General features: G+C 47.5%; 3 protein-coding genes across 4 annotated transcripts in view; all 3 read right to left on the bottom strand.

Annotated features, from left to right (window-relative positions):
• The window catches only part of LOC138374230 (NACHT, LRR and PYD domains-containing protein 7-like), a 672,516-nt gene that overhangs the window by 379,703 nt on the left and 269,678 nt on the right, over positions 1-23,135 (bottom strand).
• LOC138374842 (leukocyte immunoglobulin-like receptor subfamily A member 6) lies at positions 1,810-7,717 on the bottom strand. Of its 2 annotated transcripts, XM_069458031.1 has the most exons (8): positions 7,684-7,717; positions 7,491-7,526; positions 7,030-7,308; positions 6,579-6,881; positions 6,053-6,349; positions 5,502-5,804; positions 2,099-2,149; positions 1,810-1,946 (listed from the first exon to the last, which is right to left on the bottom strand). In XM_069458031.1, exons 1-8 carry the CDS (start codon positions 7,715-7,717, stop codon positions 1,810-1,812), a joined length of 1,440 nt encoding a protein of 479 aa, XP_069314132.1. The 2 variants fall into 2 exon arrangements, with proteins under 2 accessions (XP_069314132.1, XP_069314133.1); XM_069458032.1 differs by lacking the exon at positions 2,099-2,149.
• Positions 17,830-21,046, bottom strand: LILRA5 (leukocyte immunoglobulin like receptor A5). Its single transcript, XM_069458040.1, is given in 7 exon segments — positions 17,830-17,912; positions 17,915-18,022; positions 18,170-18,220; positions 19,918-20,220; positions 20,370-20,654; positions 20,842-20,877; positions 21,013-21,046. Coding segments are annotated over 7 exon segments (900 nt in total).

Below are 23,135 nucleotides of genomic sequence, written 5' to 3'. Positions count from 1 at the left end.
ATGGTTACCAGAGGCCGGGAAGGGTGGTGGTGGGAGATGTTGGTTGATGTGTACAAACATAGAGTTACATAGAGGAATAAGTTCTCGTGCTTGATAGCACAGTAGGACAACTATGGTTAATGATAATTTATTGTATATTTCAAACTAGTTTGAACAGGAATTTGGAATGTTAGCCCAAAGAAATGATAAATTTTTGGGGTGATGGATATCCAAATTACCAGGATTGGATCATTACACGTTAATAGCATGTATCAAAATACCACGTGCACCCTATCAATATATACAATTGTTATGTATCAATAAAAAAGAAGTGTGTTATTTACTGATAATGACAAGTGGACTTGTCACCAAGCGAAAGTCAAGAATTGCCTGCAATCCAGCAACCCCTGTGATTTCCATGTGGAAAAAACCTTCCAAAATTGCCTCATTTATAATCACCATTCTGGACTGCATGGGATTAATTCTTCTCTATATTTATGGAGTTTAATTTAGGTATGCATTTCCAAAAAAAAACCAAAAAACGCTGTCTCTTTCTGACCTTTATGTAGTGGGCTAGCCTTGCGTGCCTTCTGTAATATTCTTCTTCCATTTACTCACCATAATGTCAGAAGATTACAGATGTGTTTTTAAGTTTTACAGCTGTCATTTTAATATGAGTGTCACTCCTATCACTGCTCTTGTGAACATACCCTCACGCATACGTGCACATTTTCCTCTAGGGTATGTACTTCATGATTATAGCCGGTTAGTTATCTTTTCGTTTTAACTAGATACTTCCACTAAACTCACCAAATTGAGTGAAGTAATTTGTAATCCTACTACTAATGTACTGAATTTTTAAGTGAGCACCGTTATCTCTTGCATTCAATATTGCCATTTTTGTCTTTTGGTTATCATGTGAGTATTTGAGGATTATGGTGTCATAATTTCATTGTAACTGTGCCCTAACACTGAAGCAGAAATACCATTACTTCTAAAATGAAGGAAATAAGAGGGTATATGTCTGACCTATAAGTGAGATGTGCTGCAGATGGTTCAGGCTCATGTATGAATACAATTCTGTTCATTGCTTCCCAAATGTGCATTTGGTTATGTCTCATTGGTACCTTGAATTTGGCCATGAAAAAAATATTTACACTACAGAATTTGGCAAATGCCACAAATCAGAGGATTTAAAAAGTATCTTTTTCAGAATCAACAAACCACTGGGTTATCACTTTAAAAGTCAGTGTGATGATTTCAGGTGATGATATTTCAGGACAAACTATATGAATAGCATCTGATAAAGAGTGAAGGGCTTGTAGAATCTAGACAGGGTGTTGGGGGCATCCTTTTGGATTTATCTTTTCCTGCTTGGAAGTTGACATTCTCTCACTGTTTCAGTTATTGAAACAAGTTTGGAACTCTGAACTGAAGAGATGGAGACTTGATGAGGAGCATCAGGGAATGAGGCCAGTAGAAATAAAGGGAACTGTGTGACGTGACAGTGGACCAGAGCATGAAGGTACACAGAGGGGTGGACCCCAAGCTGCCATGTGGGATGCAGCTGCATGTCTGGGGTGCGAGGAGGAGGGATCCAGCAAGGAAAGTCAATGTTTGCAGAGAGGAAAAGCATCACAGTTCAATGGTCCTATTCAGAAACACTCCATGCAGTGTCCCTGCACTCGGACAGTGATTCCCGCCTCTGGAAATGACCAGCAGACAGTCCAGACAGCACATGCTCTAGATTCTCTTCCAGAATCTCCTGGGATCATCATATTTACTTCCAAGGATCGACCACTCTGGATGGTGCATTGTTGTCTCTGGAGTTTACTTCCCCGCTGCATCCTGGGGGCTTCTCTGGCTGTGCCAATCCTGAAACAGGAGAATCCCGAGGGCCACCAGGATCAAGCCAGCCATGCCCATGCGGATAAGATTCTCCACTGTGTAATCCTGGAGATGTCGGGCTGGGAATTGTGGACAAAGAGATCAGAGAGGTCAGAGCAGACCAAAGTCACACAGGATCCCTCCCTGGAGGTTCCCCCAGGACACTGTCCTCCCCTGGACAGGGTCTGACCCTGTGTGCCCAGCCCATGACTGAGAGGGTCTCCTCACTCACCACTCATGGGGTCTGTCTTGTTTTGTGAGGCGCTGATGGTCTCACCTGCTCCTGAGAATGAAAACCGAGGGGAAGGGGAAGGAGATGAGGAGACCCGAGCCCAGCCTCTTCCCTGGACCCTGCATTCTATGTTCCTTCATGTCTCATGATGTGACTTTTATGTTGTTATTGTTATCAACATGATGTTGTTGCCATTATTTTTTTAAATTTCAGAATATTATGGGGGTACAAATATTTAGGTTACATATATTGCTTTTGCCCCACCTGAGTCAGAGCTACAAGTATGTCCATCCCCCAGACAGTGCTCACTGCATGTGCATATATGGTAGTAACATTCATCAGGTGTCAGGAAGGTGGGAGGGTGGAGGATGGGATGCGTATATTCACACCTCATAATGTGACTTGTACGCAGTTTCTTAGTAAACTCATTCTCTGCTGTAGCAGGGTTCTCTCAGGTCTCATTAATTATTTCCTTCCTGTGTTCTTTGAATTCAACTTTGCTTCTGAGTCATTTTGGGAGAGAGTTTTGAGGGACACTAAGAGCTCAGGACCAGCAAAGAAAATGGTCCCTCCAGTATAGAAATAACTGAGCCCTTGTGTGCTCTCTGTTCATTCTGGAACAGAGGACCACCTATGCTAATTACCCCAGAAAGGAGCATTTTCACTTATCAACATCTGAAGAACCAGGTTCCATGGATGTTGGGTTGGTGCTCAGGGTGAACATCAGGGCGGCCCCCCCTTCACCCCACCTCAGCCAGGTCATCTGGGGTCTCATCACCCCTTTAATCTTATGTTGATTAATTCTTCATATAGTTGGGAACAACTGGAATGTGATTCATACGCACGCACTCACACACGCACTTATACGAATGGATATTTTCTAAGTGGTGGTGATATCACAGGCTCATCAAACAGTATTTCTGCTTTTATGAAGAATTAATCTAGGTGGGAAGACCAATAACAATCACGTAAAAACAGAACACATCAAAAATATCGAGGATGTGGATGAATATGAATGTATATACATGTAGATATACACACATATATACATATGTCATTTACAGAATCACACATAAATATGTATATAGCAAAACTTTCAATATTTACTTATGTAGTTACCTACTTATTAATATTTTAAGTATGAAAAACTGGCATGCAATTTAGAAATAAAGAAGTGAAATTTCTATTTTCTTGTAGTTTATATAAATTTTATCAGTAAATTAGAGAAGATCAATTGAAAATCTAATGGAAGAGAGGAATTCTGCATTAAGTTAATGTGAAATAAAATGAATACAGTCAAACCAACAGCTTTCTCGTATATACATAACTCTTACTTGGAAAATATAAAGGAATCCAAGACCTCTCTTATAAATCATTAAAGAATTTGAACAATTCTTTAAATTGGAACAAACGCACACAATGCTTATGAATGAAATTTCAAAAACATTTCTTAATTTTATTAATACACCTCCACTTTTATTTTTTTTTTCTTTTTTTTTTTTTGAGACAGAGTCTCACTCACCTCCACTTTTAATGTTAGAATAGGAAGACTTGATATTATGAGAAATTATTTTCCAAAGCAAATGCACAAATTAAATTAAGTCCCAATCAAAATGGGAATGTATTTATTTCTAAATCATAAATCCATATCACTAAAAATTATAAATTCATATATTCAATTATTTCTTTAAGTTTCAGATAAACAGGGAACAATATTAGACAAGTGTGTAAAGAAAATGCAGAATGGAAATGAGTTACACACAGGACGTGCTGCACAGTGATTCCCTAACTTGCCCAGTGCGCAGGTGCAGGTCCCTCCTTAGTCTCAGGTGTGCACTGAGCTCAGAGGCCACAGGTGAGCACAGGAGGGGCCGTGCCCAGCGGTACCCACAGCCTGGGGAGCCTCTCTCTGAAGGAGCGTGTCTGGTGTGGGCCCCACCCTCACCACACTCAGGTCCCACCAGGGACCGAGTAGCCTCCTGTTCTGTCCTAAGAGGGCCAGGGACCCCACATGTGTGGGTGATGGGCTCCATCCTCAGGGTCTCTTGGAAATGAGAGATAAAAGCTGTAAAGGGCATGTCCTCCTGTCCTCTCTGCAGCTCGCCGGCCTGTCCTCCCCCTCCACCTGCCACTGCATCTTCCCTGGCTCCAAGTCAGGCCTGGACACCAAACCCTGTGGACCCGGCCCATTCTCCTCCTCCTGCTCACTGCACACCGTCCTAGACACGTGAGGGGCCTGGGCATCACGAAGAGCTGCGTGGGTGTGGGTTTAGTAAACATACGGGAGATGTCATGTGGTACATAAGAGAGGGGAGATTCTGAACCAGTGGGGTTTTATAAATCTTTGCTGTTTGCATGATATTGGAGCTTCCTCTTACTAAGACGAAATTCCATCACTAATGAACAGAAACCACACGCACCTGCCCCCGTCTGCCTTGGCTTTTTAATCCTGACACGTCTCAATTACTGGGAGGAGCAGGACAGGCCCAGAGAGGGCTGGAGACGGGAGCAGGTCTAGGATGAGCCGCATCCCAGATGCCCAGGGGGTCAGAAAGGAAGGGTCTTTGGAGGTCACTCCCGGACAACTCCCCCTTATTCAGAGGGGAATGCAGGGCAGGAGGGGAAAAGGCTGTCTCAGAAGTTCCTCCTCCCAAGGAGAGGCTGAGCCAACGCAGACCCCACCTTCCTCCCAGGGTCCCTCCCAACAGACTCTTAGACTAAGCACCTGCCTTGTTCCCTCCCCTGGTCCTGGCTCCCTGGTGAGTCGAGATGGCTCCTGGGTGTCCTGCTGAGGGAGGGGGGGCAGACCCGGCCCTTCCACCCATCAGCTCTGGTCTCTCCTTCCTGCCTGGATCTCGGACACCTCCCTCCCGTCTGACCACCACAGAGGTCACAGCTGCCCCATCCTCAGAGCCCCTAGACCCCACCCTTAATGTTCACCCTTCTCCCTGGTCCTCCTCTGGGGAGCAGACTCCTCCCTTTAATATTGGGAATAGGATTCAGATGAGTCTGGAAGATTCTCTGGGATCAGGGTAACTGATCCCATTACCCATGGAGTCAGGACCTGGGGGTGAGGGGCTGGAACACTCGGAGGTTCTGAATTTGAGGAGACATCAGGAGGTGGGTGGGTGGGGGCCTCTGTCCTCTACCCTCAGTCTCATACGTTTCCTCTGAGGTTCACCCACAGCTCATTCCACTCTCCCTTCCCTGCACCCTGACTGAGATTTCAGGGGTGGGTGGCCACGGGTGGGAGGTCCTGTCTATTTCCACCTCTCATGGCTGGACCCTCCCCTGGGGCCCATCCCCTTCTCCCCCCTCATTCCTTGTTGTCCCAGAGCTCTCCTGGGGCAGGGGCCTGAGCTGTCCCTTTGAGCTCAGACAGGACAGGGTCAGGGGTCCTTACCTGAGACCATGAGCTCCAGGGGGTCACTGGGCAGTGACAACAGGTAGGGGGAGGTGCTGAGTGAGCCGTAGCACCTGTAGGTGCCCCCATGGGCTGAGGTCACAGGACTCATGGAGAATTCAGCCTGGAACTGCCCAGCTCTGGACTTTGATCTGAGACGCAGGGGGGGATTGGCTGCCCCTTCTTTGGTCAGTAAGAAAGTGTCCATCGGACTTTGTGACTGACACAGCAGCATCACATCCTGTCCTGAGGCCACTGTGGGGCCCGGGCGCACCAAGAGGGAGGGTTTGTGAGGGAGCTGTCCTAGGGAGAGGAAGGAGGGGTGGGGGGTCGTCTGAGCTGAGACCTCCCCAAGGCCTCTCTCTGAAGACCCTCAGTGTCTCTGTCTGTCTCTGTGATCTCTGAGTCTCTCCCTCCCCCACCACCCCTGTCTCTGTCTGCCCCTCTTCATCCCTGAGACCCCCACCCCTCATCTGGCCATCAGCCCTGGGAATCTCCAGGCAGGGCCTGTGCAGAGTCTGGTCCCTGACTGACCCTGCTGGGCTCCTCACCTGAGATCAGGATGTCCAGGGGGTCACTGGGGGCCGACCACTTGGAGGAGAGGTTGTGTCCACCATAGCATCTGTACCGGCCCCCATGGGAGCCGCTCACAGGGCCCAGGGGGAATTCGGCCTGAGACAGCCCAGCCTGGGGCTGCCGGCCAGGGCGCTGGGGGAGGAAATGTCCCCCCTCTTGGGACAGAGCGAATCTGTCATAGCCAACATCAGAGCGACACTGGAGGATCAGGTATTGTCCAGGGGCCAGGACAGGGCCCTGTGGCGTGAGCAGGGAGGGCTTCCTAGACACACCTGGGGGGAAGGACATGCCATGGGCTGCAGGGGCTGGTTCCTCCCAACACCTCCCGTGTCCTGTCCTGGCCCTGCAGGTCTCACTGTATCTTACACTCTGGGCCTGTGGCCCCGGGAGCCCTTGTTCCCTCACCCCAACTCCCCAACTTTGGTGCAACTGGAAGCAAGGCTCATAGGGACATTTTTGGGGTCTCAAAAAAATGAACAGGTTAGGATAAAACCTCCTCACCTTGGATGAGGAGTTCCAGGGGTTCACTGGGGCCCACCCACACCTGGGGGGTGTTCCTGTAATAGCCATAGCATCTGAACCTCCACCTGTGGCCGGGAGTCACGGGGCCCACAGGGAACAGGGCCTGTGACCACCCATAGGAGTTTTGGTGTGAGTCCTCTGTCCGGTAGAGCTTTTGTTCTCCTTCCTTAGTCAGAACGAACTTGCCAAATTTTGTCTCTGCTCCACACTGGAGGGTCACGTTCCCTCCTGACATTACAACAGGGCTCGGCAGGCCTGAGAGGGTGGGTTTGCCGTAGGGTGCTAGGAGAGAAGGAGGCAGCCGTGTTCAATGGGGCTCATGCCTCCCACGTCACCCCCAGGGCTGGGCTGGGACAGGGAGACACCCCTGAGGGCAGAACCCCTTTCTGAGGGCAGTGCCTGGGGCTGGGATCCCCAAGTGTCCCCTCACCTGTCACCACCAGCTCCAGGGTGTCACTGGGCTCTGACCATCCAGCAGGGCTGTGGTAGTAACAGTGATATCGCCCTGCATAGTGCCCTGTCATGGATGGGATGGTGAACTTGGCCTTGTTCCCAGGCTTCAGTGGTGTCAGTCTTTCCACGGATCTTCCCTCTTTCTGCAGATGGTACTCCTGGGAATCCAGGGTCCCCTGACACCAGATGGTAGCAGGGCTCCCCCAGGTGATCACAGAGTCTGGCTCAGCCCAGAGCGTGGCTTTGGGGAGGGTCCCTGGAAGGAAATCAGAGACTGGGTCCAAGACATCCCACCCCTTGGATCCTAGCTCTCAGCCCAAGACCCTCCAGACATCCCCATCAGTGAGCTCAGAGCTGCTGTTCCCCACCCCCAGCTGCCCAGGGCTGTCCCCTTGTCCCCAGTGAGGAGGAACCTGGGACAGATGGGGACAGACTCACCTGCCTGCACGTGGTTCCTGGGGCCCAGACTCAGCTCTGGAAGAGAGTTCCCTGTGAGAGATTTGAAGGCTGAGCATGCCCTGTCCTCCCCGGGAGCCTCCTGAGCCCCTGGGGTCTCCTGCTAGATCAGGGCCTGGCTGTGGGGTGGGGTCCCTCTCAGACCAGGTCTCCCCTCCCACTCTTGACATCTCACCGAGGAGGAGCAGGGCCATAAGGGTGGGGGTCATGGCGTCTCCTCCCACTGGCCCTGGCTGTGCCGACGGAGAAGACCACGGTGCCTGCAGGACAGACAGACACACAGGGTGTGGCCACTTGGAGGCTGGGTCCTTCCCGCCACTGGTTGTCACATCACCAGCCCCACAGGAAGGGGAAATTTCTAAGAGCCTGGCTTTGGTTTCCCCAGGGGTGCGGTGCGCAGTAGGCTCTCTGGAGATATTTGAGACAGAAATGGGGTCTCCCTTGATCTGTGGCCGCTGTCTTCCTGGTCTTAACTACCTCCTGACAAAGTATCAACACATATTTATTGAGTTTTGCAATGTGCCTGACCATGGAAATTCATCAGTGACCAAATTTGTTGAAATCCTGAGCTTACAGAACTCAGATTATCATAAAGGAGATACCCAGTGTGGTAGCTCCATATTGATGCTCTAAGAAATTTCTACTAGCTTAGATTCTTAAGACAACACAGGTCTGTTATCTTACAGTTCTGGCTGTCAGAGGTCCACAAGGCGTCTCCCTGGGCTGTCGTCACTTGTCATCAGGGATGTGTTCCTACTGGAGGCTCCAGGGAGAGTCTGTTCTCTTACCTCCTCCAGCATCTGCAGGCCGCCTGCACTCCTTCACTCTCATCCCCTTCCATCCTCAAAGCCAGCAGTAATGTTATTCCAGCCTCTGCTTCCATCTTCCCTTCTCTGATGTCACCCTCCTGCCTCCCTCTTTCATGTATAAGGCCCCTTGGGATCACATTGGGCCCACCTGGATAATCCAAGATGATCTCCCCACCCCAAGATCCTTAACTTAATCACATCTGCAAAGTCCCTCTTGCCACGTAAGGTACCGTATTCACAGGTTCTGAGGACCAGGACGTGGACACCTTTGGGAGGTCATTACTCTGCCTACCACATGTCTTCACAAACTCCTTTAGCCAAATCTCGTATGAACCACTTCTGTTTGATGACGGAGAACAGCTGGGCCTGGCCGGGTGCAAGTTTGGTTGGTCAGTCCACACCCAGTTCCTGATGGCAGCTCAAGTCACATGGTGACCCGCCCACTCAAGGCCAAGTGTTCAGTCTCTACTGCAGCCCAGTAGCAAGCTAGAAGCTGTGTCACAAATTGAGAACCATCTCTGCAGAAACGGCCCAGTGTGGCTTCAGAATCGTAGACAACTGTGTTGTACATTCATCTAAAGCTTCCTGCCAAAGGCTCTGTATAGGATCCTCATCTGCTTCAGGTGCTTCGAACACCACTGCGTCTGCTGGGTCACAGGCTCAGGCTGTCTGCAGCTGCAGCTGTTGCAAAGATTCCTTTCATTCTGGGCCTCACTCAAAGCCAGCAGCCTTTCAAGGTACTTAATAAATGGGTTGAGGTGACATATCCAAGGAGGTATGTCTCCAAATTTAAAAAGAGGCCCATAGATAGGCCTTGGACTTGTTTCTTAGGAATAAGAGGTCAGATGGAGTGACGTGTCTTCACCTTGGGAGGACTTACCTCAGCGTGCCTCAGGCAGCTGGACTCCTAGACATTTTACTCAGGCAGCAAAACCTGAATTTAAGGATGATTTATTACCCATTCTCTGGAACACGTGGTCTCGCAAACTGTCTAGAGTATTTACTACTTCCTGTTGAACAGATCCAATCAGTGCATCAATGATGTAAAGAATCCCTATGGGCCGGGCGCGGTGGCTCACGCCTGTAATCCTAGCACTCTGGGAGGCCGAGGCGGGTGGATCGCTCAAGGTCAGGAGTTCGAGACCAGCCTGAGCGAGACCCCGTCTCTACTAAAAATAGAAAGACATTATATGGACAACTAAAAATCTATATAGAAAAAATTAGCCGGGCATGGTGGCGCATGCCTGTAGTCCCAGCTACTCGGGAGGCTGAGGCAGTAGGATCGCTTAAGCCGAGGAGTCTGAGGTTGCTGTGAGCTAAGCTGACGCCACGGCACTCACTCTAGCCTGGGCAACAAAGTGAGACTCTGTCTCAACAAAAAAAAAAAAAAAAAAAAAGAATCCCTATGACGTTCTGTGCCGTGGAGAGGTGATCATGGTCCCTGCCGACCAGCTGACAGAGGGCTGCAGAGTCAGTATAGCCCTGAAGTTGGGCAGTGGACATGCATTGCTGACTCTGAGAGCCCTTGCAATCCACACGGAGAAGATACTCTTTTCCCAGATCAGTAGCTGCACACAAGTGCCAGGGGACCTGTGGATTTTCTCCAGTAACGAAGCCTCAACAGGAAATTGAAGCTCCTCAGCTGAAATTGAAATTTCCATCTGTTTTATTAATACAAGAGTCCACTGCCATTCTCCAAAATCAATCTGTTTTCTGCACAGGTCAAATAAGGGAGTGGAAAAAGCATGTGAAAATCCTGATGGAGTCACTGTCCTGGCACTTTCTCCAGATGTGTGGGATTACTTTGGTTTCACTATTCTGTTAGGGAGAAGCATCTCCAGTGCCGTCCACCTGGCCTTCCCTTCCATCGTGTCTCTTATTCCATCAGTCAGAAAAGCAGCACCAGTTGCTGGGGATGCCTTTACACCGTGAGCACTCCAGACCTGATGCAGTAACTGCAGGGTGCGTTCAGAGACCCAACCATCAATCTCCCGATCTCCATAACCCTCCACAGTGCCTGGCAGACTCCAGGTTCCACGGTGGTTCTGGGGTCTGTACAAGTGATAGGATATTTTACTAAATAGTGAAGTCAACAGTGAATGCTTTAGTGGGAAAATACCACAGGACACAGCACGTTACTATGTTACCAGTAAGGAAGATTATGGTATCCAGGACTTTCAAAGACGTGGCTTATCCTATATTTGAAACCAATTTTATGTTACCAACACATTCAATGTCTGTCTGTGTCTAAATGAATAATTGTTCCCATTGGGGAAGGATGTGTATTTCAGAATTTTTCATAAGGATTTTGTAGACGAACAGAAGAAGTTAAGCAAATAAAATGTCTGTTTAAATTATAAACCACATCTTTTTCATTGTTTAATCAAATCACCAGCACATCTCACACCGTGGTCCAGCATGTAAAACACAATAAATGGACATTCCCATAACAAATAAATACATTATTAAGAATAAATGATCAATAATTGATTAATTGATCATCAATTATTAATTTAAGAATATTTATTAATCAATAGTAAATTAATAAAACTGCAGTGATGAGGCTTCTTAAGGGGCACATTATTAATAGTAAAATAATTCATTATTAAATACTTTGTCACCAATGTTTAATTTAAAAATATTAATTAATAATAAATAGACAACACAGCTGCGAGAAGACTAATGGGGATACATTTCTAGTGGTAACATTGTTAATTCGTGATTAAGTTGTCATTGATGCTTCACTTAGAAATAGTTATTCGTACACGATAAATTAATAACATACTAGTGAGGAGACTAATTAGGAAAAATTACAACAGTGAAATTCAAGGCTTATTCTAAATGTACAAAATGATGATAATGAACACGTGACTTACTGCCCTTCTGCATGGAGTTTGGCAGAGCTGGGTGGTGAGTTTCGGAAGCAGGACCACTTCCCTGCCTGCCCCCCTGCATGGAGGGAAGAGAGGAAAGAGCCCCGAGGTCTCGCTGACTAGGAGGATGTCAGTGCACCCACCACCCTCAGTCCGTTTTCAACACTGAAACTTTCACAGGAAACAAAACAGCTATTTCCCAACATCTCAGCCTCTGCAGTGGTCCCAAATAAGGTGCCTGACTTCTTTTCAGGAAACAATTTCTGCCTGTCATAACCCTAGTTCTGTGTTTCAGACATTTCCCAGATGTGTCGTCAAAGAAAGACAGCCCAGGCTGCGTTTCAGGCTGAAGGTCAGAGCGCAATGCTTTCTGCCCCAGGTGCTGCTTCTCCCCACACTTCAGTGGTCTGTGTTCATCTCCGTATCTTCTGAGGCCATGGAATCCTGTTTGGATCAATCCTGTTTAAAGCAGGAGTATGAATGGGGATCTTCAGGGTGACTTTTCTTACAGCTGTTGGTCACAGCAGGTGCTGATGTGTGGAGATGCCTGAGGGCAGATGGAGGAGAAGAAACTCTGCAGAGGAAGAAACTGTGAGAGAATCCAGGGGAAGAGGTTTGTCCAGTGACACCTCGTGATTAGGTGCTGGTTGTGCATTCGCGGGTGGAATACCACACAGGTGACATTGTCCTCATCTGTTCCTTATTGGTGATTTTTGCCTTGATAGCTTCATTAATTTGGCATCTGCCAGGTTTCTCCACAGTGAAGTTGTTATGTGTCCTTTGTAATGAATAACTGTTTTCTATGGATACTTTGAGACAATGTAAATATCATGTTCCTCATTCAATTTTCACTTAGGCTTTTTAGCAGATGCTGACCGTTATGCAGTAGCAAAAGCTTTCTTTCTATTCTCCCAAATATATTCACTTATATAAAAATAACATTATTTACAGTATCCCATTGCTTTTACTGTTTATTTTTTTGGATTTATAGATTTAGGAGTACAAGTGCAGTAACCTGTGCCTTTCCCTTCTTTCCATGGGAGCGGCGAGCTGGCAGGCTGCGTCTAGTCTGCCATTTTTTTTTCCCTCCCAGAGGCTGTGTTTGATGATTGATGCTTTTGTGATATTTGTTCACATCATCTAAATTGGATAATTTCTTCATGATGTCCACTTATAATCTTTTGAAGTCTGCAGGATCTGTAGTGATGTCCCTTGTTTAATTTCTGATACAGGTAATTTCCCTGGGGTAGAATTTGCATCCTTCTTCTGTGGTCTTGTCTCTAAGCTTTAGGGAGCAATGGGTTTACTTAGTGCTCTGGGTTTGAAGGGAAAGCTGATCTGTCTTCATCTCATGGATCTTTATTTTAAATATTCCTCCATCATTCCTTGCCCATGTAAACTGGCACATAACCTCCCTTGTCTGGGCCTCAGTTTCCTTGTTTGGAGCATGGAAGCATGCTTTTTTTTGAGACAGAATTTCACTCTGTCACCCTGGGTAGAGAGTGCAGTGGCGTCATCGAGGCTGATTGCAACCTCAAACTCCTAGGCTCAACTAATCCTCCTGTCTCAGCCTCCCGAATAGCTGGGACTGCAGGTACATGCCAAGATGCCTGGCTAATTTTTCTACTTTCAATAGAGATGTGGTCTTGCTCTTGCTCAGGCTGGTCTTTTTTTTTTTTTTTGAGACAGAGTCTCGCTCTGTTGCCCAGGCTAGAGTGAGTGCCGTGGCGTCAGCCTAGCTCACAGCAACCTCAAACTCCTGGGCTCAAGCAATCCTCCTGTCTCAGCCTCCCGAGTAGCTCGGACTACAGGCATGTGCCACCATGCCCGGCTAATTTTTTCTATATATTTTTAGCTGTCCATATAAATTCTTTCTATTTGTAGTAGAGATGGGGTCTCGCTCTTGCTCAGGCTGGTCTCGAACTCCTGAGCTCAAACGATCCGCCCACCTCGGCCTCCCAGAGTGCTAGGATTACAGGCGTGAGCCACCGCGCCCGGCCAAGGCTGGTCTTGAACTCCTGAGCTCAAGCAGTCCTCCCGCCTTGGCCTCCCAGACTGCTAGGATTACAGGTGTGAGCCACTGCACCTGGCCTGGAGCATGTCATTATAAACCACACTTCTCATAGTGGTTGTGGAGCCTGATGTGCCTGGGACATGGTGGGGCTCGGTCATAATTAATTTCCAGACACGAAGATTTGGAGACATGAAAGGATTCTGGTGTTAGATTCTTCAGTCAAGGTCAACAATTGATATGTCCATGCAAGAAGCCCCATCTGTCCCTAATACTAAAAAATGATACTTACAATGTTTCTATAATATATACTTACGGTCTCATGCACAGAAAGAGCAATGCTAGCTCCTGAAGTGGGTAGGGCACCATAAGACAGAGGAGAGATCAAAGCTGAGTGGCCACCAGTGTCTGGGACCATCAAGGGATTATAACAGGTAAGTTTCCAGCACAGCGTGGGACAGAAAAAGATCCCCAGGGTCCTCGCAGACAGGGGGGGAGATATGGCTCTGCAGTGAGATTGGAGCTATGGTTTCCCTTCTCTCAAATTTTGCAGGTGGGGGCTGGAATACCTGTACTCCCTTACCTGGGCCCACGGTCACCACTGAGCCATCTTTGTGAGTGTGGGGCAGATTCACTGCAGTGTTGTCAGACATGGTGACAATGTGAGCGTGAGGCTCCACTGGACCCGTCACTGCCCATACAACCCTGAGCAGACGCTAACTCTGGGACAGTGGATGCCTCATGGCTACAGCAGATGGAGCAACCCCCACCCCTTTCAGCTCTGAGCTCCAAGGAAGCCACAAGGGAAACCTTTTATGAAAGGTAAACTGTGCAGGAGGTGAGCAGTCAAATGAAAAACAGCAAGAAGGAGGAAATCTGGCCGGGCGCAGTGGCTCACGCCTGTAATCCTAGCACTCTGGGAGGCCGAGGTGGGCGGATCGTTTGAGCTCAGGAGTTCGAGACCAGCCTGAGCAAGAGCGAGACCCCATCTCTACTAAAAATAGAAAGAAATTATATGGACAGCTAAAAATATATATAGAAAAAATTAGCCGGGCATGGTGGTGCATGCCTGTAGTCCCAGCTACTCGGGAGGCTGAGACAGGAGGATCGCTTGAGCTCAGGAGTTTGAGGTTGCTGTGAGCTAGGCTGACGCCACGGCACTCACTCTAGCCTGGGCAACAGAGTGAGACTCTGTCTCAAAAAAAAAAAAAAAAAAGAAGGAGGAAATGCTAATGCTGATGAAAGTACCACAATCAACAATCTACAGCCTCATTAATGGGGGTTACCATACCCAAAGAAACAGAATCCTGGGAGCATATGAGACCCATTTTAAAGTAAGCAAATTTATATATCCAAAAAATACAGGAGGAAATTGAATGTTTGACCCAACAATATAGATTATACTATAGCTGAATGGGCATGGTCAAAATGAATTAGAAATCGGAGAGGTGAGAAATCCAATTGAATGAACAAGATCAAAACATTCATTCCTTTAAAGACAAGACACAGATGATGAGCCAATTATGAAACTGGAAAATAATATTGGGCAAGTTTTCCAGCATGGGGGGATACTGAGAACCCAAAGGGAAAACTAGGGTCTAGAGAGGAAAAGAATGTGGAAGGACAAAGTCACATCTACCTTAGGCGTCAGAAGGAAGGAAGTGAGGATGATGTCCTACGAAAGCTCAAGAGATACATAGTTATTAAGGGCACCGTTAAAGGGTCAGGCGTGGACAAATCTTTAAGCATGAAGCAGTCCAGGGCAAGACGACCTGGTGGGATCCGTGTCTCACACGTTAAACCCACCACGGCAGGCTTCACCTTCGTGAGGGGTGAGGAGGGATAGGGGGGTAGATCCTTAACCATCAGGCGTAGTTCTATGTATTAAATATTAATATTATTCTTTCCTTAATGTAAAAGAACATTTTAAAGCATTCTGATAGATTGAGATTAAAAGGAAGGCATTTCCAGAGCCATAAGTTTCTAACTATTTTATTGTGTTCATATTCAGAGAAAGCAGTTCTATATCATGCAATTCGGTTAGAGGAATAATGAACTGAAAATGGAGAAAGTGAGGGGAAATGGAGTGAAAACTTTGGAAAATTACACATACGCATATGCATAGTCACAAGCATGCACACGCACAGATGTACATATATGAGTACTATCTGAGTTCAGCTACTGTGTGATTAGAAGCTGTCCTCTGTAAATAAAGAGGATGAATGTTGATCAAAATATGTAATTGAATGAATACTTAAAAATATCTCTAATTCTTCTAAATTATACTTTTATTACCATGTATGTGTAAGAGTAATTTACTTACTTAAGGAATTTAAGCCCCACACCCCCCAAAATCACCCAGCGATTAGGCACAATAGATCCATGTAAAATAAAATGACAAAAAAGTATTTAAAATCAATAAGGGTATTGCAAAGGTATGCTACTAAAACTAGCTATTGGCAATATTAACATTCAAAAAGTAATATAATACAGAATTCTTTTAATAATAAAAGTTGACATTTTATGTTTTAAAGAAGCTATAAACAAGGAAGAAATAGCACCAATAAAGGTTCATTCATCCACTCACGTATCCCTGAAATACACACAGCATAAACTGACGCATACTTCAGGTATGCATCAGACATAAACTACTAAGTGTTTACTAGACAAGAAAGGAATTATCTCTCAGTCTTTCCCAGTTGCTTTCTTACACCTTATGTTCCCTTTCTATAGTGCAATTACTTAATAGTTAACAGTAAAATACATTATATATATATATATATATTTTTTTTTTGAGACAGAGTCTCACTCTGTTGCCCAGGCTAGAGTGAGTGCCGTGGTGTCAGCCTAGCTCACAGCAACCTCAAACTCCTGGGCTCAAGCGATCCTCCTGTCTCAGCCTCCCTAGTAGCTGGGACTACAGGCATGCACCACCATGCCCGGCTAATTTTTTCTATATATATTTTTAGCTGTCCATATAATTTCTTTCTATTTTTAGTAGAGATGGGGTCTCGCTCTTGCTCAGGCTGGTCTCGAACTCCTGAGCTCAAACGATCCGCCCACCTCGGCCTCCCAGAGAGCTAGGATTACAGGCGTGAGCCACCGCGCCCGGCCTATATTTTAAACCTGTAAATACTATATGAAATAAATGAAGCCCTCAGTCATTCATGGGATCTATATTTGAAGTTATGAAGCAGGAAGAGATAATAAAATTACAACATATCAAAAATGTAGGATGTCAGAGCAAAAAAGAAACATACATAATCATTATCAGGAATGAAAGAGGTGACTGTACTATGTTTCCATAAATAATAAATGTTCTCTCCTTTTGAACTTTATGTAATGAGATAACCGTGTACACGTTCTTTTTATAATCTTTCATTTATTCCCCACCATGTTTGAAAACTGAACTATGTTATGGTTTGTCATTTTCATTTATGCATTTCACTACCTTATAAATAATACACCACTGGATATATTTACCACACTGTCTTTGGTTTTTTTGGTAGATGGATTGTTGTATTTTATCGTTTTTGGCTAATAGGAAGAGCACCCGTAGCACATTTGTGAAGGTATCCTGGTATATATGTACACACTTTCTCTACGGCATATACTTAAGGGTCAGAGCCGTGTTTCTCCTCTATTTAACCAGACAATTCCAATCTTCTCCGATAATTGACCAAAGCAATTTGCACTCCTACGAGTCATGTACTGCAATTCTACATCTGCATGTTCTCAACAAAAAATGATGTTGCTCTTTACTTCTTTTCCCTCTGTTGTGCTATGATTTTGGCATCACAATTTTACTGAAACTGCACCATAACAAGGAGGCAGAAATGATCACAACCTGCAAGTGAAAGGAAACATTGCTGCGCATCGAGACTGTCACCAAGTTATGCTGCATCTGGCTCATACTCACTTGTGAACGACGATTCTGTCCACAACGTCCCAGCTCTGCATTACGTGATGTCATATTGGCACCTTGAAGTTGGTCATGAAGGGGCCAAAGTAATGAGCAAACGCTATAAATCAGGGATTTTTTTTCAATTTTTTTTATCAGAGAGCTGGGGTAGCAGCACACCACAAAGCTGCCCCTTCAAGCACCAGTGTGTAGATTCCAAGTGACGATATTTCCAGACAAAGTACACAGTTAGCACCTGATGAAGAGTGAAGGGAATGTAGAGTCCACACAGGTGCTAGGGCATCCTTTTGGATGTATCTTTTGAAGACCGGGATCTAATTTTTGCCCATTTATTCAGTTATTTAATCCAAATCAATGTTCAGAGCTGAAGAGAGAGGTGATCAGTCACACATATCAGGGAAGTGGTACTTAGAAATAAAGAAAAATGTGTCACGTGACAGTGGAGGAGAGCACGAGGTGCAAAGAGCTGTGAGCTCCAACCTGCCCTGGGGGATGTGCCCTCACGGCACAGGGAGAGGACGGAGGGAGGGACAGTCAAGGAGAGTCAACAAGCGGAGGGAGGGCAGCACCAGAGCCGGGGAGGCAGAGTCCCCTACAGACACGCAGACCTCCTCCTGCACCTGACCCTGTCTCCTCCCTGCGACATTGTCAGCAGACAGCTCCCCAACTTCTGCCCCAGACTTTCTTCCAGAACCTCCTGGGGTCATCAGATTTGTTTCCAAGGCTCTCGCACTCTGGATGGTGCGTTGTTATCTCTGGAGTTTACCTCTCGGCTGCATCCTGGTGTCTTCTCTGGCTGTGCTGAGCCTCAAACAGCAGAATCCCGAGGGCCACCAGGATCAAGCCAGCCACGCCCATGCGGACGAGATTCTCCACTGTGTAATCCCGGGGGTGTGGGGCTGGGGATTGTGGACAGGAGGTCACAGAGGTCAGGGTAGACCAGAGTAACCCAGGATCCCTGGAGGTTCCCCCAGGACACCGTCCTCCCCTGGACAGGGCCTGACCCTCTGTGACCAGCCCATGACTGAGAGGGTCTCCTCACTCACCACTCGTGGGGTCTGACTTGCTTGGTGTTGGGCTGATGGTCTCAGCTGCTCCTGAGCATGAAAACAGAGGGGTGGGGTGAGGAGCTGTGGAGACCTGAGCCAACACTGCCTGGGTGATAGACTCTTATGTTACCCACTTCTCACGCCATAACTCTCTGTAGATCCTCAGTGAACCTTTCTCTGCTGCGTCAGAGCCCCCTCTGGTCTCCTCAGTGGAACCTCCCAGTCCCCAAGTGTTATTTGTATTCTGGTCTCTTTTCTGAGTCGCTGTGGAACACATTTGGCTGTGCCCCAAGACATTGGAACAGTTTCTTTTCAGCACAGGACTAGTTGAGCCCTTGAATGTTCCTGGTTAGTTTTGAGACACAGGACCATGTGAGTTAATCCATCTGGGGATGAGAGTCTCTACTCAGGCTTTGTGGATGTGGGGTTGGTCCTCAGGGGCTCCTGAATGTCAGGGGCACAAAGGGGTGGACATCTGGGCTGGCTTCCCCTCACCCCACCTCAGCCAGGTCACCTGGGGTCTCATCACTCACTGAAGTGCTTTTCAAGTAATTCCTCCAATAGTCACAGACATCTACAATGGGATGAATATGTGTGTGTGTTTGTTACATATGCATATGTTTTTGCATATATACATATAAACACATACATACATAACAGACATGCATACACATATATACATATTAACACACACATATATGCAGACATATTTTCCAATTGATAGTGTCAAATAAGTGGGTCATTAAGCATGTTTCCGAATCCCTAGAGTGTGAATGTGGTTGAGCAGTCCAAGAGCAAACCTGTAGGCATGTAGCAGTGAAAAGAGTTAGTTAGAGGGATGAAAATTTTAAGCTGCAGATTGCATAGGTTACGGTTCAGTTGTTTGTGTCCCTTCCAAAATCCATGTGTAAACTTAGTCCCCAGGGCCACAGTACTAGGAGGTGGGGCCTTGGTTGGTGATCGTGTCGTGAGGGCTGTGCCCTGGTGAATGGATTAGTGCTCCTGTAAAGGGGCTGGAGGGAACTAGCGAGGCTGCCTTCTTGCCTTTCTGTCCCTTCTGCCACGTGAGGAGACAGAATTCGTCCCCTCTGGAGGACACAGCATTCAAGGCGCCGTCCTGCAAGCAGACACCAGGCCCTCACCAGACACCAAACCTGCTGGTGTCTTAATCTTGGACGTCCCAGTCTCTAGAACTGTGAGAAATAAATTCCTGTTGTTTATCAATCATCCTTGTTTCAAGTATTTTGCTATAGTAGCATGAACAGAATAAGACTACATATATATGTGTGTATGTGTATATACATACATATAAAAATGTACTAAATAACTACATAAAACTGTAGATATGTAAATGTAGGTGTGTGTATATATACATACATACATATATATACACACACACATATATATGTATCGGGAGAGAGAGGGAGACAGAGAGAGACATAGACATTAACAGGTGAGAAGGAGGCAGGTCTATCCTGGACAGTGTCATAGCGAAGGTCCCACGTGGAGATGACATTTAAGCTGGTCCCTAGGGAGGAGCAGGTTCCAGAGCGCAGCCGCATGAGGACCCGTCTCTCTTCCTGAGCCTCCCGCTTTCACTTTCTCTCCCTTCCTCTGTATCTCTGGTCTAACTGTCTCACGCACTCTGCATCCCTGCACTCCCCTCACCCCACCGTCCCACCAGGGGCTCAGCTGGGGACCTGTCTCAGGCCCTGGACCATGGGGCAAGGACAGGCCTTTCTCACCTGAGTCCAGGAGCTCCAGGGGGTCGCTGGATTCTGACCACACCTGGGGGGCGTTCCTCTGATAGCCATAGCATCTGAAGGTCCAGCTGTGGTTGGGGGTCACAGGGCCCACAGGGAACAGGGCCTTAAACCGCCCACGGGGGTGTTCACGTGACTCAAAATGCCAGGAGAGCTTGTGTTCTCCTTCCTGAGTCAGAATGAACACATCGAATCTCAGCTGTGAGACACACTGGAGGGTACTGTTCCCTCCTGAGGTCACAACAGGGCTCGGCAGGGCTGAGAGGGTGGGTTTGCCGTAGAATCCTAGGGGAGAAGGAGGCAGCTGTGTTCAATGGGGCTCACACCTCCCACATCACCCCCCAGGGCTGGGCTGTGAGAGGGAGACACCCCTGAGAGCAGACCCCCTTCCTGAGGGCAGAGTCTGGGGCTGGGACCCCCGAGTGTCCCCTCACCTGTCACCACCAGCACCAGGGGGTCACTGAGCTCTGACCATCCAGCAGGGCTGTAACAGCAACAGTAATATCGCCTTGCATACTGCTCTGTCATGTGTGGGATGAAAAATTTAGCCGTGCTCCCAGGCTCTAGTGGTTTCCATCTGACCCAGTGTGCTGAGACTCCCTCTTTATACAGACGGTACTCCTGGGCGTCCAGGGTCCCCTGACACCAGATGGTCACTGGCCTCCAGTGGGTGATCACAGAGTCTGGTTCAGCCCAGAGCGTGGGTTTGGGGAGGGTCCCTGGAAGGAAATCAGAGACTTGGTCCCAAGATGGCTCCACCACTCAGATTTCCAACTCTCAGCCCAGGACCCTCCAGATGTCCCCATCAGTCAGTCGAGAACTGCTGTTCTCCATCCCCAGCTGCCCAGGGGTGTCCCTTGTCCTCAGTGAGGAGGAGGGACCTGGGACATCTGGGCACAGACTCACCTGTCTGCATGCGGGTCCTGGGGTCCAAACTCAGCCCTGGAAGAGAGTTCCCTGTGAGAGATTTGTTCCCTGAAGGCTCAGCATGTCCTGTCCTCCCCAGGAGCCTCCTGAGCCCCTGGGGTCTCCTGCTAGAGCAGGGCGTGGCTGTGGAGTGGGGTCCCTCCCAGAGGCAGAGGCAGAGCAGGGCCGTGAGGGTGAGGGTCATGGCGTGTCTTCCCACTGGTCTGGCTGGCAGATGGATGAGACCACGGTGCCTGCAGGACAGACAGACACTCAGGGTGTGGCCATTTAGAGGCTGGGTCCTTCCTGTCATGGGGTTGTCCCATCAGCAGCCCCAGAGGAAGGGGAACTAGCCCCCTCCCCAGGAGCCTGACTCTCATTTCCCCAGGGCTGGGGCTGAGGTAGGCTCCTGGATCTGTGGAGACATTTTAGGTAGCAGTGGGGTCTCTGCTGATCCCCAGCCACTGTCTACTTTATCTGTGCTCATCTCACAGAAGTTTAGGACTTAGGGGCAAACAGACCCAGTGCCTTCTACCTTGGCCCCTCCCAGGTGAGGATGATGAGGGCCCCTCCTCCCTCTCGGAGCCTCCCCACGGGGCCTCCTTCCCTCCTTCAGCCCGGCGCTGCGGGTCCTCACCATGGCAGTCGTCTCAACGCCCTGGAGATGCCTCAGGGAAGCTGCTGGTTCGGGCCCACGGCAGACTCCGACCAGCAGAGACACACGAGCATCTGACGGTGCAGTTCACGTTGAGCTGCCTTGTGGCCGTGAACACAAAGGGGACATACAGGGCAATAAGGGAAGAAAAAAACGACTCCTCTCCTGGTTCTGGACTGTGGGTTTTCATTCTACCAAACAGTTCCTCTCATGGACTTCCCAGTTCTTTTTAGCCACAGCATCCACCCCCATCTTCCTGGGTACAACCCTTGACTCATTTCTGCCTCCTGGGTGTCCTTGTTTCCTTTCTTAGAACCGTCCTCCTCATCCTGTGGTCCCGCCTTCAAGCTTTAAGGACAGTGAGTGGGTTATCGCTATGATTTTCAGGGGAAAGATGACCTTCATTTAAATATCCGTCTATTGTCACTGCCATGGGACCTTGAGTATCAACATCCCTCCCCCGGGCGCCCACATGCCCAGACACACACATACGTAAGCACTCAGAGTCCGGCCACAGAGTAATTGGAACCGGTCTTCTCTAAAGGAAGAGGATGGATGAATCCTTGTTCAAAGATACATACTCTTGCCAATCCTATTTAACATAGTACTAGGCAGAGCAATTAGGCAAGAAAAAGATGTAAAAAACATTCAAATTGGAGAAGCAGACGTGATATTGTCTCTGCTTGCTGTCAACATGCTTTTATATATAGAAACCCTAAAGGCTCAACCAAAAAACTGTTAGAACTGACAAACAAATTTAGTAAAGTTGCAGGATACAAAATTAATGTAGAAAAATCAGTAGCATTTCTACACACCAACAACAAACTATCCCAAAATCAATCAAGACAAAAATTCCATTTAAAATAGCCACAGCCGGGCGCGGTGGCTCACGCCTGTAATCCTAGCACTCTGGGAGGCCGAGGCGGGTGGATCGCTCAAGGTCAGGAGTTCGAGACCAGCCTGAGCAAGAGGGAGACCCCGTCTCTACTAAAAATAGAAAGAAATTATCTGGACAACTAAAATATATATAGAAAAAATTAGCCGGGCATGGTGGCACATGCCTGTAGTCCCAGCTACTCGGGAGGCTGAGGCAGTAGGCTCGCTTAAGCCCAGGAGTTTGAGGTTGCTGTGAGCTAGGCTGATGCCACGGCACTCACTCTAGCCAGGGCAACAAAGCGACACTCTGTCTCAAAAAAAAAAAAACAACAAAAAACCAAATTCCATTAAAATAGCCACAAACAAATAGGTGAAAGCAAATATAACCAAGGTGGTTAAAGATCTCCATGCTGAAAACTATAAAATGTTGATGAATGAAATTAAAGATTACAGAAATAAATGGAAAGATGTCCTGTGTTCATGGATTGGAAGAATTAATATTGTTGAAATGTCTACACTTGCAAAGCAATTTACAAACTCAATGCAATCCTTACCAATATTCCAATGGCATTTTTCACTGAAATAGGAAAAAAAAATCCTAAAATTTGAATGAAACTGCAAAAGACCCCAAATAGCCAAAATAACCTTAAGCAAAAAGAACAAAGCCAGAGGCATCAAGCAACCTGCTCTCAAAATCTCCTAAAAATCCTTAGCGAATGAAGACAGCATGGAACTGGCACAAAAACAATGATCAATGGAACAG

The sequence above is a fragment of the Eulemur rufifrons genome, chromosome 24 (genome assembly GCF_041146395.1).
Source record: "Eulemur rufifrons isolate Redbay chromosome 24, OSU_ERuf_1, whole genome shotgun sequence".
Classification (NCBI taxonomy): Eukaryota; Metazoa; Chordata; class Mammalia; order Primates; family Lemuridae; genus Eulemur; species Eulemur rufifrons.
Note: the sequence above shows the minus strand (reverse complement) of the source record. Positions and strands in the feature narration are given on the sequence as shown.

Bases quoted from the DNA above. Each gene is read 5' to 3' on its own strand.
- LOC138374842 (XM_069458031.1), bottom strand. From the start codon at position 7,717: ATGACCCCCACCCTTATGGCCCTGCTCCTCCTCG. The intron at 5,805-6,052 runs GTGAGGAGCCCA...TCCTCTCCCTAG, and splicing joins CCTGGACATCCTGATCTCAG to GACAGCTCCCTCACAAACCC. The intron at 1,947-2,098 runs GTGAGTGAGGAG...CACAATTCCCAG, and splicing joins CAAGACAGACCCCATGAGTG to CCCGACATCTCCAGGATTAC.